Raw genomic sequence first — 13,745 nt, forward strand, 5'->3', positions numbered from 1 at the left:
ACTTCTCCTTCTTAATTTATCAAATAATAACAACCTGTTTATCTAGCATATGCTGTGGGTCAAGTTCTGTGATACATACTCTGTATGCATTATATCATTTATTCCTTTATATAGTCCTATAAATTAGATACTATTATATCATTCTCATTTTACAGATGAGGAAAAATGGCAACTGCCTCAAGTTACACTGCTAGTAAGTGACAAAAATTGGATTTCAACCCAGGTCTATCTCACTACAGGATCTTTGCTCTGAACTGCTAACCTGTGAAAGCCAGACGAGACCCCTGAAATTACCTATTCTCAAATCTTCATTTTATAGATGAGGATGTTTTAACCCAAAGAGCTTAAGTGACATGTTCAAGGTTACACGTTGATTACTGGTAGAGTCAGGGCTAAAACCCAGGGCTTGATTTTCTATGCTCCTTCTACTACCTCCTATAGCCTTTTTCTAAAATTTGAAAAAAGAAATGCATTCTTTCTACACAAATAAACATTCCTATAAAGTATCAATCTGACTTATTATACAATGCTCAGGAGACCCTCTCTGATTTCTTTGAAGGCTCCAAAAGCTGCCAACTCTTATAGCTATGGCTGATTTAGGATGATGAACATTTTTTCGTTTTTTGCGGTACGCGGGCCTCTCACCGTTGTGGCCTCTCCCATTGCGGAGCACAGCTCCAGACGCGCAGGCTCAGCAGCCATGGCTCACGAGCCCAGCCACTCCGCGGCATGTGGGATCTTCCCAGACCAGGGCTCGAACCCGTGTCCCCTGCATTGGCAGGCGGATTCTTAACCACTGCGTCACCAGGGAAGTCCCTGATGATCATTCTTTAATACACGCAAACTCGGTTCTCAAACTTGGTTACATATTGTAATCACTTAGGATTGCTTTTAAAATGCCCAATTCCCAGGCTATATCTCAGATTAATTAAATTGGGATCATTAAGGGGGGGCACCGAGGTATCACCATTTTTTAAAATTCCCAGGTGCTTCCAATATGCAACCACATTTGAGAACCAGGTTATAATAACAATTGAAATTTTAAAATAATGTTTTGGGAGATCATAGATCAAAAAAGCTAAACTAACACAATCTCTAACATTGTTATAAACTATATTAATCCACCTTCCTCAAAAAATGAGTAGAGAAAAATCTAAGAAATTTCAAAAAACAAAAAACTCTCATCATAGAACATCAGCCTCAGTTACTTAAATTCCTTGTAGCTGATAATTCAGAGAAACACGCAGAAATCCTTAAACACACACATTAAAAGAGTAACCTGAGGGCTCCCCTGGTGGCGCAGTGGTTGAGAGTCCGCCTGCCTATGCAAGGGACGCGGGTTCGTGCCCCGTCCAGGAAGATCCCACATGCCGTGGAGCGGCTAGGCCTGTGAGCCATGGCCGCTGAGCCTGCGCGTCCGGAGCCTGTGCTCCACAACGGGAGAGTTCACAACAGTGAGAGGCCCGTGTACCGCAAAAAAAAAAAAAAAAAAAAAAAAGAGTAACCTGAGCTACCAGCCAAAATGAGCTCATAATCATAGACACACATTCATTGTTGTTTCCATACACACATCAGGAAGCACCAATCAGGAATGTAAAGAACCACACTCATAAATCAACTGATTACAGTCCTTTTTCCAAAGCTAATTCCAAGAGGCTTCTTCCTTGATCTAAGTCATTAGTAAATGAAAACTGTTTGCATTTCACAAGCATGTTTAAACATCACAGGTTTTGTATTCCATAATAGAAGAAAATGTGATTGAGTACTCATGGGGTCATATGACTAATCAAGACAGGATTTTAATCACTGTGAATAAGAAAATAATAGAATTAACATAAAATTAATGAACTTAATTGTACTTTCTAGTTATAAAAACTGAGTTATAATAAATATTTGTATTTCTTACTTTTATCAGAGTATAATTAACCCATTCTTTTTTTACCTTCCTCAGTTTTCTATTCCTCCATGGAAAATTATGCTTTGACCCTGATCTTACCTATTTTTAGTCCCAACTACACAGTAAACTGGCAAGGCTAAATATTTTCAGTATTTCCTTTATTAGAATTTGATTGAAATAAGAAATACATATCAAAATATTTATTTTTGTAACAATTATATTTGCACTCAAAGCAATTGGACAAGATTTTTCTTAATACTTCAAGAATAACTATTCTGACCCAGGCATAATTCAGAAGAAAACATGTCTACTTACCGGTATCATCCAGTTAGCCAGGTCACCATATTTGGAAACCTGCATGGCTCCTAGCATTGTTAGATTGACATGTCCCCTGAGAAAGATAAAGAAGAAATATAAAGCAAACTTCACAAGCTTTATGTCCGTTTTGCTTGAGATTGCCAGCAACGAAAATAAATAATTCTAACCTCCCCCCCACCAAAGTACATTTGCTCTCCTCCACTCAACACCTGATTTCCAAATAGATTGGCTCAAGCTAATGTAGAGAAATAACCATTAAGAGTTCTTTTTAAAAAATTATAGCCTATACTGTCTCCAAAAACAAATTAAAAACAGGTGTACACAGTGAGTTTGTTTCCTTCAGTGAGGGAGAATATGGCTAGATTTGAAAGCAAACACTAGCTAGAAAATGAAAACACAGTTTGTAGAAAATGTTAGGATCCTCAGAAAGAGCCTTAAAAGTGTTTACTTCAGTTTAGTTGGCACAGATATATATTCCATTTTGAGGGTTCCTTTGATAATAGCGGGCTGGAAGTTCCAACTGCCAACATTCAATGTGAATAATTTCACATCTTGGTGCAGCCAAACAAGCCCATGATCATTTTCTGGCTGGGAGAGGTGTCTATGTTTCAGAGTCTTGCTAACAGATTCAGGGAATGACTCAGCTCATTAAATGTCATGTGAAACATGAGGGGCTCCGTTATTACATACCCTCTAATCATCGCAAATGATTCATCGCTGGAGAAATAAGAGGCTCCTGGAAGAACAGTAACTGTTTCCTTGCCTACACAGACACACAGACACAAACACACACACGGGAGAAAAAGAGGAAAGAAAAGGCTATTAGATTTCTAAGAGTGGAAGTCATGGTGGAGACAGAGGTCTATACCTTCTCTGTTTCCTACAGAACTAAGGGTCCCTTAACCAAAATGTGGCAGCAACAGGGGTATGGGAGACACAGTGGGAACTGTTCACCTATGAAGAAGAGCATTTTGTCACTAACATTGTTTACATTTGCCCTTGCATGGTGATAATAAAAAGCAGCCCAACTTTTAATTTTATTATTGTTTTGAAATTCTCTACAGACAATGCACCCCTCTACTGCCTATTATTACATAACCATCCCCGCCTCTCACCAGACTCAGTCCCTTCACAAGCCCCTGTTAAATGCTAATAGGAGTGAGGAGGAAAGGAGTTGCTGGGATGCACCTGTCAAAACCCATGCTACTGTAAGTCACTAGAGCAAAGATATTGTGGAACAGACATGAAGGAATACAACTTGAAGGGAGTGACACAGGAGATGCTCCTCAGATATTTCTTAAAATTCAGTAAATAACCTAGAAAGAAAGGTCCCACCTAATTCCTTAACATCACTGGGACTGAATCTCTTCTTCCATCTCTCTCTCTCTCTCTCTCTGCTTCATTTTTCTTCCCTTGCTCCTATGTTTCTATTAAAGCCAAAAAAGGTCCTCTTGGAAGGACCTCTCACAAAACTTACATCTCATAATAAAAGTCCAGAACTGGAAAAGTTCTTCCAGGTCATCCAATCCCCACACAACCTATAATATCACCTGACTCAAACTTGAGCTGCTTTTTTCATGTGACCTGTCTGTGCAGGAGCTTTAGGAGCCTAGGAGAAGCTTCTGGTCTCAGTAGAAAAGTGCTCACGTGCCACTTTGCCAAAGGTAAGTCAACTGTCTGATAACACCTCATGCCATGGCCCCAGTGTGACAGGGCAGACAAAAAGAAGGGGAAGAAAAGCGATTCCAAGATTAGAACAGAGAGAAGCTCTTGGACACAACAGGACGAGACCGATCTGATCGTGCTCAGCTGTGCAACAACAGCTATAACCTCAACTTCTCAAGTCTTCCCTGAGAGCTAACTTCTCCACCAGTATCCTGCTCCATTTGAGCTCAACTGTAAAGCAAGGGTAAGACTATTTATATCATGCTGAATTATTTATTGGCCAAAAATGTTTGATTCTAAACAAAGGAAACATTTTCACATCTTTTAAAGGACCACAAAGCTGAAAAGCTTTGGAAAATACTTTCTGGTGCGGTTAGTAGGGGCTGGCTTTTAGACAGCACATGATATTTGAAGAATTAAATGAAATGGTGCATGTGAAGTCTTTAACTCTAGTACCTGGCATAGAGAAAGGACTCTGTAAACATTACTTTTATTATTGTCATTGTTATTATTCCTCACTGCAAACCTGCTTGTGGAAAAGACAGTGCCATCACCCCTTTAGGGATAAATGCTACAGGGGCAAGCAATTCACTTTTATGGTGGGGTTATACACCAGCCCGTGAATTCCAGGTTTCAGGACAAGTGTAATACAACTAAACCTTATCCTAACACAACTTTCACGTCCAGCAAATACAGTTCCTCACCAATCCTGTGAGGTGGAGAGGCAAGGAAGAACTTGCAGGCTGAAAATGCAGAGAAACACAAAATTCTCCATTCTTTGTTCTCTATGTGATAAATCACAATGACTTCCAAAAGGCCGTCTCAACCAGCTGGTAGTACATAGAAGGCATTATTTACCACTTAATAGGAAACTTTGAGATCAATGCAGAGAGCTTCAGCTCTCCCCATGTGATTTATGAAGGATGGCTTTATAAAAGAGCCCAGAAAAGAATTCTTATGAAACAAAGTTATTCTCAGGCCCCTGCTAACACATTCTGGCATCTTATAAATACATTCTTTGGAAGCAAAGTTAATTTTCATCATTTTTAATATCCAAAATCTAAACAAAAAAAGGTATCCTAAAGTTGAATCCATGCTTTTCAAATGCAACGTCCAAATTTAGTCAAGAAACAATTATAATCAATAACACAATCAATATCTTAAAGAAAAGGGTCTTTCTTATTTGATTTTTCCTAATTGATTTCTGTCTCCTCCAAATTTGCTCTGTGTATGTCTCTATCCTCTAATGATATTCAGGCAATAGAGTTATTCAATTTCATAGTTTTGAGTCCTTTGGCTCATGATGTAACATGTCATTCACTCAATTATCAAGTAAATGTCTATTCTGTGCCTTGAACAATGTTACACACAAAATGCAGATGCCCTAAACGAATGGTTCTCAAACTTTAACACCCATCAGAATCACATGGAGGGCTTATAAGAATGCAGACTGCTGAGCTCAACTCCCTAGAGTCTGAGAATTTCCATCACTAACAAGTCCCCAGTGATGGGGATGCTAATGCTGTGGCTCTGGGGACCACACTTTGAGAACCACTGCCCCAAGAAAAAGGAACATAATACCCAGCAAGAGAGATGAATATACACAAATAATTATAAGGCAAAATGTGGTATACTTATGAGACACTAGATGTGTTGTGGGTTCGAAGGAGGAGCACTTCTGAGCCACAGAAGGATCTGGAGAGGACAAATGAACTGGGATTTCAAGGATAGGTATAATGCATTTCAATAGGACATTACCAATAAAGAGATGGGGATAAAAAAGGAAGGGATAGAACAAAACAAAAAATGAAAGGCACAGCAAGAGCAAAGTCATGGAGGAAGGAAAGCACGAGTCATGGTCAGAAAAGATCCAGCAGTTCAGTATGGGTGGACTCAGAAGACCTTGTAGGGCGTAGAGAAAGATAAATTTGAAAAGGTCAGTCACAACCATTAGATAGATCTTGAATGCCATACTATCTGAACTTTAATGTTCAGGCCTGTGATTCTTCAGATGTGGCACACAGACCTCTAGAGCAGGCACTATTGATGCTGGGAGCTGGATAAATGTTCTGGTTATTGTAGGACATTTAACAGCATCCCTGGCCTCTACCCACTAAATGCCAGTAACACTGGCAATCAAAAATATCTCCAGACATGGTCAAATGTCCCCAGGGGAGAGGAATCACCCCTCTTTCCCACAGAAAACCATTGCTCTAGAGGTACATGGCAGGAACCACGGATATTCAAAAGCTGTGAGATTAACACGGTGGTTCTTTCTAAGTAGTTTTAATCAAAAGGAAGTCATTTAAAACATTATTTTGATATTAAAGAAAATAATATTAAGAAATAGGAAAGAATGCAAAATGCACACTAATATGAAAGCTAACGTGAGATTTATTAGAAATTTCACAATTCCACTGGGATACTGCAAATCTTCCTGGGACCTTGGAAATGTTCTAAGCACTGCCTTATGCACCTCTGTAAAACTCAGGTTATCAGTGGATATAGCTCAACGTGCAGAAAAGGCCAGGGGCCAGGAGCAGGAGACCCTGTGTTAGTCTAGTCCCTAGCAACGTGATCTTGAGAACATCACGTCACTTTTCTGGGCTTGATTTCCCAATCTGTACAACAAGTTTTCACTTGAGGTTGAAATGATTTAATATATTTGAAAAAAGTATGCTGTAAACTATGTAGTACTATACAAGTGGTCATTCATTGTTATATAACCATATGAAATTATTATTTAGAAAAAGGGATCCTTAGAAATAGCTGTATTATTATTTTAAAATTTTAATACACTGATTATGCCCAGAAACATAACTCTTTATATTCCTTCCAAGGGATTTCTATAGAAATCGTTTCAAATTAACACAAACAATGGGCTGATCTTCCTGGTAATTTCCAAACTTGGGGAATTGCGGAACCACCAATTTATATTCTGGGTTCTCAAGTTCAAAGTAACTTAGTTACTTTGTTCCCTAACTTAGTTCCAAAGTCAAAAGCATCATAAATTCCAAACAGGACTTTGATGAAAATGATAGGATATTATTAAACTATTCTGCAGCCTGGCTTCCCCACAGCAATGAATTCTTGTTTTACAAAGTAGTTTGCGATTATACGTGATATCTCAGAAGTTGACATCTAAAACTAGTGGCTTCATCAGGATAGAGATAAAGCTCAATGGAATCAGAAACGCCTGCTGTCCAATGATGTCACTGAAAAGATTAACTACTTTTCCAAAGAAAGTGGGTTTTATGAGCTCAAGCCTGATATTTGGAAAATGGAGTTATTCATTTTGCAAATAACTCACTAACATTAATTAATTAAACCAAGCAGCAAATATTTTCACAGATCAACGAGCTATTGCTAAAGGGTACAGTACAATTAAATTACAGCCTTGGTTAAATGTCATTGCTTTACCACAGTGGGCCTTTCAGAGTTGAGTCGTGTTAACTAACTCAACTATTCAACCAGAAGCTGTTTTACTTTCAAAAATCCTAAGCATCAAACATCAATTCTACTTGGCAGCTGGCCTTTATGTTCAGCTCTTACTTCTCTCCTGAAATTTACACACACCTGTTTTTGAACATGAAGTAACAATAATACTTTTGCGGGGGTAGAGTGAACAGGAGTAGAAGAACAGTAAAGAAAAACATGCTAGAATATAAAAATTAGCTTCTTATGGACAGCCCCATTCTAAGGATAATCTTTAGCCCTAACATGGTGGCAGTGCTGCCTCAAGCATGGGCAAAAGGTCTGACCTGTTTTTCCTCCTCTAGGCTGCTGCTACATGTGACCCTATGTCCCAGTCAAATAAAAGGCTAATAATAAAAGGCAAAGCATATGAATGCAGGAATAAAGGAGAAGACAGGCTAGAGTCTCCAGTACAAAGAAACTCTGTATTTATTACTTACATCACTGGGCTGCACTGAGTGGCAGAGTACATCCTTAAGCACCCTTGAACCTTTGAAGGATGCTCTCCTAACTCTGATGTCGACTAGAGGACAGAAATTATCAACCACAACAAAAACCTCAGTGCACCAGATCTTGGTTTTGGCCACTATGGATCCACTCCCCACCTTCTCATCATGAGAAAGCAGACCTATTTCAACCTGGGATTGGCCAATGGGAGGCACAAGCAGGAGACCCAGCAGAAAAGACCTCCATTCTCACCCTCACCCAGGTTTCTGCAAGATGGTCGTGTTCCTCTACAAAGACCCTGCTTCCTGTTAGGTGGCCCTCTCCCACGGCTGCCCCTTAAGGCCTAGGAGTGATAAGAACTCCCTGTGGTGCTTCAGCATCCTTTCTGGTTTCCCTTAATCTTGTCTGCACCCTTGTAAACTGTCCCTTCCTTTAATTCTCCTCGTTACCCCACCTGAGAGTGCTCTCAGGACGCTGACTGATTGACCCACCAAAGCTCCTACCATTATATGTAGCCCCTCCTGCAATTTCTCCTTTATCTTACTCTGCCCTAAACAGGGGAGACCTCTGACAGGCAATCCGGACCAAGAGGGCACTAGGAAGGCTTCTCTCTCGCTTCCTCCATGGAAAATACAGTGGCATACTCTCCAGGAAAAGACAAAGAAACAAGCCCAACTCTTTGCTATTACTTGGCAGAGAACTAAATTAATAGCAAAGGAGAAGGCTGGAAAAACATGTAATGAGTGAGTTTACCTGCATTGATTAGATCTGCATCAACTTCATTTTTTAATGGGTAAGGACCCTGTCAAATAAAGCACATGTTCAATTAGGAAAAGAAGTTTCTCACTGAATCACACACTAAAACTGAAATATAAGTAACTTTGCTTAAAACCCTAGGAAATCATCAAAAGACTTGAGGTGAACCTTTTCAAAATGATCCCAGTGTTTTCGTGGCTCTGTTTTCCACGTTGATTTGTCTTTTCTATGCTAAAAACTGTGCTTGGGTAAGTGAAAAATATTTTCTTAAAACTACCATAGTCTGAAAGAAATGTTAAGCTGTTGGAAACACAGGTCAATAAAAAAGTAATTATTTAGTACCTACTATGCAGCCGATGTTATTCAGAAATCTTCCTGGTAGTATATCAATGAATACAAACTAAATGGCTGCCTTATTTGGCTAGAAGGGTCTGGAGAAGCAGTTTCAGCTTTTTGGTATGTAGCACCTAAAGGCTCGGATTTGGAGTTCTAACCTTATCTCTCAGTCCATCTAAGTTTTGATACCTTTATTTTCTTTTTGCCTGGTAATTCTCACTAAGTTTTTGATTTTTAATTTTCTATGTATTCTTATAAACCATCTCTAATTACCTGGAGTAGTTTCATAACATAACATTTATTAAACGAAAAGGGAGGAAATGGAAAAAGGGAAAAGAAAAGGTCTAAATTAGAGCCAAGAATCAGGAAATATTGGCTGTGAAATTTTAACATACTTTCAAAAAAAGGGACCAAAAATTTATTCTTTGAATAAATTGAAACGGCAACTAATATTTTAGACCTGTGTAAATTTTTCTTTAAACAGTGACCATGGGTAATTCATATTGACTTATTTCCCTTGTCTTCAAAATGAGGGAACTGGTCACTCTAGATAATCTTTAAGGTACCTTAAAAATTTAAGTCTTTGACTGCAATATGAATCTGCTTTTATCCAGACTCACATCATTTTTGTGTTTCTGAAAGTGATCACAATTATTGCCTCAACCAGTAACAACTACACTCTCATGACCATTATTTATATTTTAAATACTGGATATACATGTTCCATATGTACAATTTGTACTGCGTTAACAGTTAAGAGCTACTGAAAAACAATAAAAGATTAGGAATATTATAAATTGTCAGACTATAAGTAATCTCTGCCATAATTAATAAGCAAATAAAAAATGTTACCCAGGAAGCTTAAGTATTTCTTAATTTTATTATAATATTGAATAAAGAGAATGGCCAAATTCTATGAGAATATTGAGCCCATCTGGAAGGTTAATCTTGAGGAAGGGAACATTCTACCCTTTTGAACAACTTGGCCTCAAAACGAGTATTACATGAGGAGAAGTTCTTGAATTAATCAACTGTCAAAAAATGTCCTGTCCTAAAGTAGAAATGTTACTCTTCAGTTTCTCATGCTGAGACTTACTGATTTTTATTTAATGTAGAATTGTTAATGACCTTCATTATCTTGTTCAATCACACAAAGGTTAAAAGTAACTACCTAAATAGGATGGCGTGAGATCTCTGAAGCAGATGCAATAGGGGAGATGGAAGCTGATACAGGGACAAAGGAGGAGCAGTCGGAAAGCTCATAGTCAGGAAACCACCATCTACTCCAAAAAACACAACACGACGTGCTCACAAGTACCACCATTTTATGGGAAAAGTTAAATATTTTATTATGAGGATAAAAAGAAAGAAAAACAAGATTGGGAACTTTAAGGTAACAACTCTCAGTTATAAGAAGATTTCACTATATAAAATACCTCATTCTCCATCAAGATTGAATAAATAAAACTTCAATTTCTATCTTACCAAACCCAGGACTCCATTTTCACTTTGCAGATGGACAGTCATACTGGGGCTGATAAAGTTACTGGCCAGAAGCGGTATTCCTATGCCCAAATTAGCTGGAAAAAAAGAGGTTAAGGTCCAGCATATAAAAGATAGATTATGTCATAAATCTTCTACATGAATAAATCTGAACATAGGCCTTCTTTAAAGGTACTTACTCTGAATGTAATCACTGAATACATTCTCCCACCACCCTCTAGGTATTATTTTGTAATTTTTTCAAAAAGAAAATCTCTTAATCACAGCCTTCCCCATAAAGATATCAAAGTAGTGGCTTCAGAAAACTAGCCAAGAGGTCATTTTTATTGTAAGACATAGTTAGCAAATTTGGACTGTATTATGATTTATTATGACTGATGTCTGATATAACATGGCCTGACCTTTGTTTAAAAGCATTTTTCACTATTCAAAACTGCAACTGAAAATAAAGATGATTAAAATATTCTAAAACGGGCTACCATTTTTGAATTTTAAAAAAAGTTTTATGACAACACCAAAATGTCTGCCTAAATTGTATAGATTCCTTTGGATCACTGTGATAACATCCATTGGTAACTGAACCTTCCTTAAGACATAAACAGGATGGTGGGGATGTTTAAGCTTCAGTGAACACATTTGAGACCATATAAAAACAAAAGCTGTGTTACAGCATCAAAGAGCTAATAGTTTGCTATTATAAACCCAACCAGTTTATAATAGCAAACTATTATATATAGAATGGATAAACAACAAGGTCCTACCATATAGCACAGGGAATTATATTCAATATCCTGTGACAAACAATAATGAAAAAGAATCTGAAAAATAATCTACGTATGCATAACTGAGTCACTTTGCTGTACAGCAGAAGTTAAACACAACATTGTAAATCAACTATACTTCAATAAAATTTTTTCTTATGAGGGTATTAAATCTTCTTCCTTAGGTGATCAAAGTTCTGACTTGTATGCAGTGGTGTGGATTCGACCTTGCCTCTCAATTCAAGCAGGCTGACCAGATCAGAAATACTAACACTGTCTGTGGGAATTCCCTGGTGGTCCAGTGGTTAGGACTCAGCACTTTCACTGCTGTGGGCCTGGGTTTGATCCCTGGTTGGGGAACTAAGATCCTGTAAGCTGTGCACTTTGGCCAAAAAAAAAAAAACAAACAAAAACTGACGCTGTCTGGAATTGCTGTCCACTACCACTGCAAACCACAGACTTTGACAGAATTAGTGCAAAGAATGATGGCACTCTGATGAGATTCTAATAACAGTGAGTGCTTTGTGAATGAAGTCCAGAAAAGATAAAGCTTGTATATGCTGCCATATTATAGACTACAAAGGCTAGCAGGACAACTCAACGTGCCAGGTCACCTCTTGTGAATACAGTAAGTCTATGAAGCTATGATGATAGCTTCTTGGTTCACCTCTTACCAAATCACAATCTAGTGCAGACTTATTTGTACTTCATTTCTCACAGTGATGCATGGAACACACTAAGGTATTAATTCCATTATAATTATAAGCAGGCATTTTCAGGTAAGGGCAACCCAAATTACAAGTTTTATACCCCCCCTCTTTCATCATATGCTATAATTTTCTCAGTTCTTTAGTATTTTTTAGTAAGTCAAATACCAGGGAGAAAAAAGCCTATGTAATTTGGGTTGAAAAAGAGTAGGTGCTATGGAAAGACCATTTATATGAACTGACTTGCAAATATTTTTCATAGGCAATACAATGACAGTGAATAAAGGATACCTAGAATCCATTATATCTAAAAATCAGCGTTATCATAGAGTCAGTGTTAAAATATCAATGGTAAACCAACTGACTGGACGTAAGAAGAAAACCCAGAGACTAGCTTTCACCTGTTCAGTTCACTTGGTTGACTCTATATCTTGCTGATACTGGAGGTGGAAGAGGAAGCACTATTATACTCTCTTCCCCTATGTGAATTCCCACCATAACCCAATGTATCAACTGAAAGATAAAGAAAAATGAAGTGGTGGAGGTAAAAAGTAAGTAAAAAAACAGTTCTCCTGTCAATATCAGTCTGAAAGAAGATTTTTATGGACTAGGGGAAGCTCAGAGAATGGAGACACATGTCATGTTTCTACTACTTCCTGTCCCAGGCCTTTAAGTATGGCTTTACTGGATTCACCATTCAACAAATATTTATCTTATCATACACTATTTGAATTTATACGTATTATTTGTATTATATAGTTCAACAGTTGATGTCTTGAAAATCAACAAAATGGTGAATAGACTCACTGTTATTTAAACACATTCAAAATCCAAACGCTAATTGCACTAAACCATCTTCACCTACCTCTTTTTTGACAAAGTATTCAATATCTACAGCAGAATTTGAATCATTCATTGAATACCCTTACAAAACATCAGACATAAAAGGGTACATTCACAGAATCTTTGTCAGGGGAAACAAGAGGTTGTTAAGAAGTTGGACCTTACGTTTCAATGAGTATGTAAATGTCAGAACACAGAGAAAGTAAATAGCACTGGTTATAAGCAGTACTTCTGAGATTTGAAACCCTCACCTTGGGTAATCTCTTCTCCCAATTACCCTTAGCCACATGCCAAATTATACTGAAATTCCTTATATATTAGAGAACAGCTAAGGACATTTTCAGTCACCATTTTGTTTCAAGAAGGCAAAAGGATTATAATTCTAATTTCATTTATCTTGATACCTTTAGGTTAGATGCCACATCTGTAAAAACTGATCAATTGCTTTAGAAGTTACAATGGACTAGAAAGGAATCACTATGCAGGAGGCCTAGTAACCTGATGAATATGTAAAAAGTGAGGGCTACGTCTTTGCCCAGCCCAGGGGGCAAGAAATAAAGGATACCATACATGCCATCCTCAAATTCAAGAGCTGCCCGCTTGATGATACGTTCCCTTACATTATCTCCAGGTTTACCAGATGTGGTTTTTACATCTTCCTCTTTCCGGATTGATAAACGCTTTAAAATAAACAGAAATAAATTATTCATGGTTGAGGTATACTTTGTATTTTAACACTAATGAAATACAAAACTCTCTCCCATTACTACTATAAGGCAAATCTGCAATATAATGTAGAGAATTTTTAAATTTAAAAAGAATACTATGGATAAAATTTGATGACAGAAATAATTCTTTAAAATGTAAGTGAAAAGACTTCCCTGGTGGTCCAGTGGCTAAGACTGCACTTCCAATGCTGGGGGCCTGGGTGCAATCCCTGGTCAGGGAACTAGATCCCACATGCTGCAACTAAGACCCACTGCAGCCAAATAAGTAAATTTAAAAAATAAATAAAACAAACAAATTAATTAATTAATT

At 37.7% G+C, this 13,745-nt stretch overlaps 1 protein-coding gene across 1 annotated transcript in view; it reads right to left on the reverse strand.

The window, feature by feature from the left end:
* OXCT1 (3-oxoacid CoA-transferase 1) overlaps positions 1-13,745 on the reverse strand; it is a 150,736-nt gene that overhangs the window by 56,287 nt on the left and 80,704 nt on the right. Inside the window, exons 9-13 of the mRNA XM_060147002.1 lie at positions 13,273-13,387; positions 10,379-10,473; positions 8,555-8,603; positions 2,906-2,978; positions 2,213-2,288 (exon numbers count right to left, since the gene is read on the reverse strand). Coding sequence (XP_060002985.1) covers positions 2,213-2,288; positions 2,906-2,978; positions 8,555-8,603; positions 10,379-10,473; positions 13,273-13,387 — 408 coding nt within the window. The remainder of the gene's footprint in view (positions 1-2,212; positions 2,289-2,905; positions 2,979-8,554; positions 8,604-10,378; positions 10,474-13,272; positions 13,388-13,745) is intronic.

This window comes from Lagenorhynchus albirostris, chromosome 3, assembly GCF_949774975.1.
Source record: "Lagenorhynchus albirostris chromosome 3, mLagAlb1.1, whole genome shotgun sequence".
Taxonomy (NCBI): domain Eukaryota; kingdom Metazoa; phylum Chordata; class Mammalia; order Artiodactyla; family Delphinidae; genus Lagenorhynchus; species Lagenorhynchus albirostris.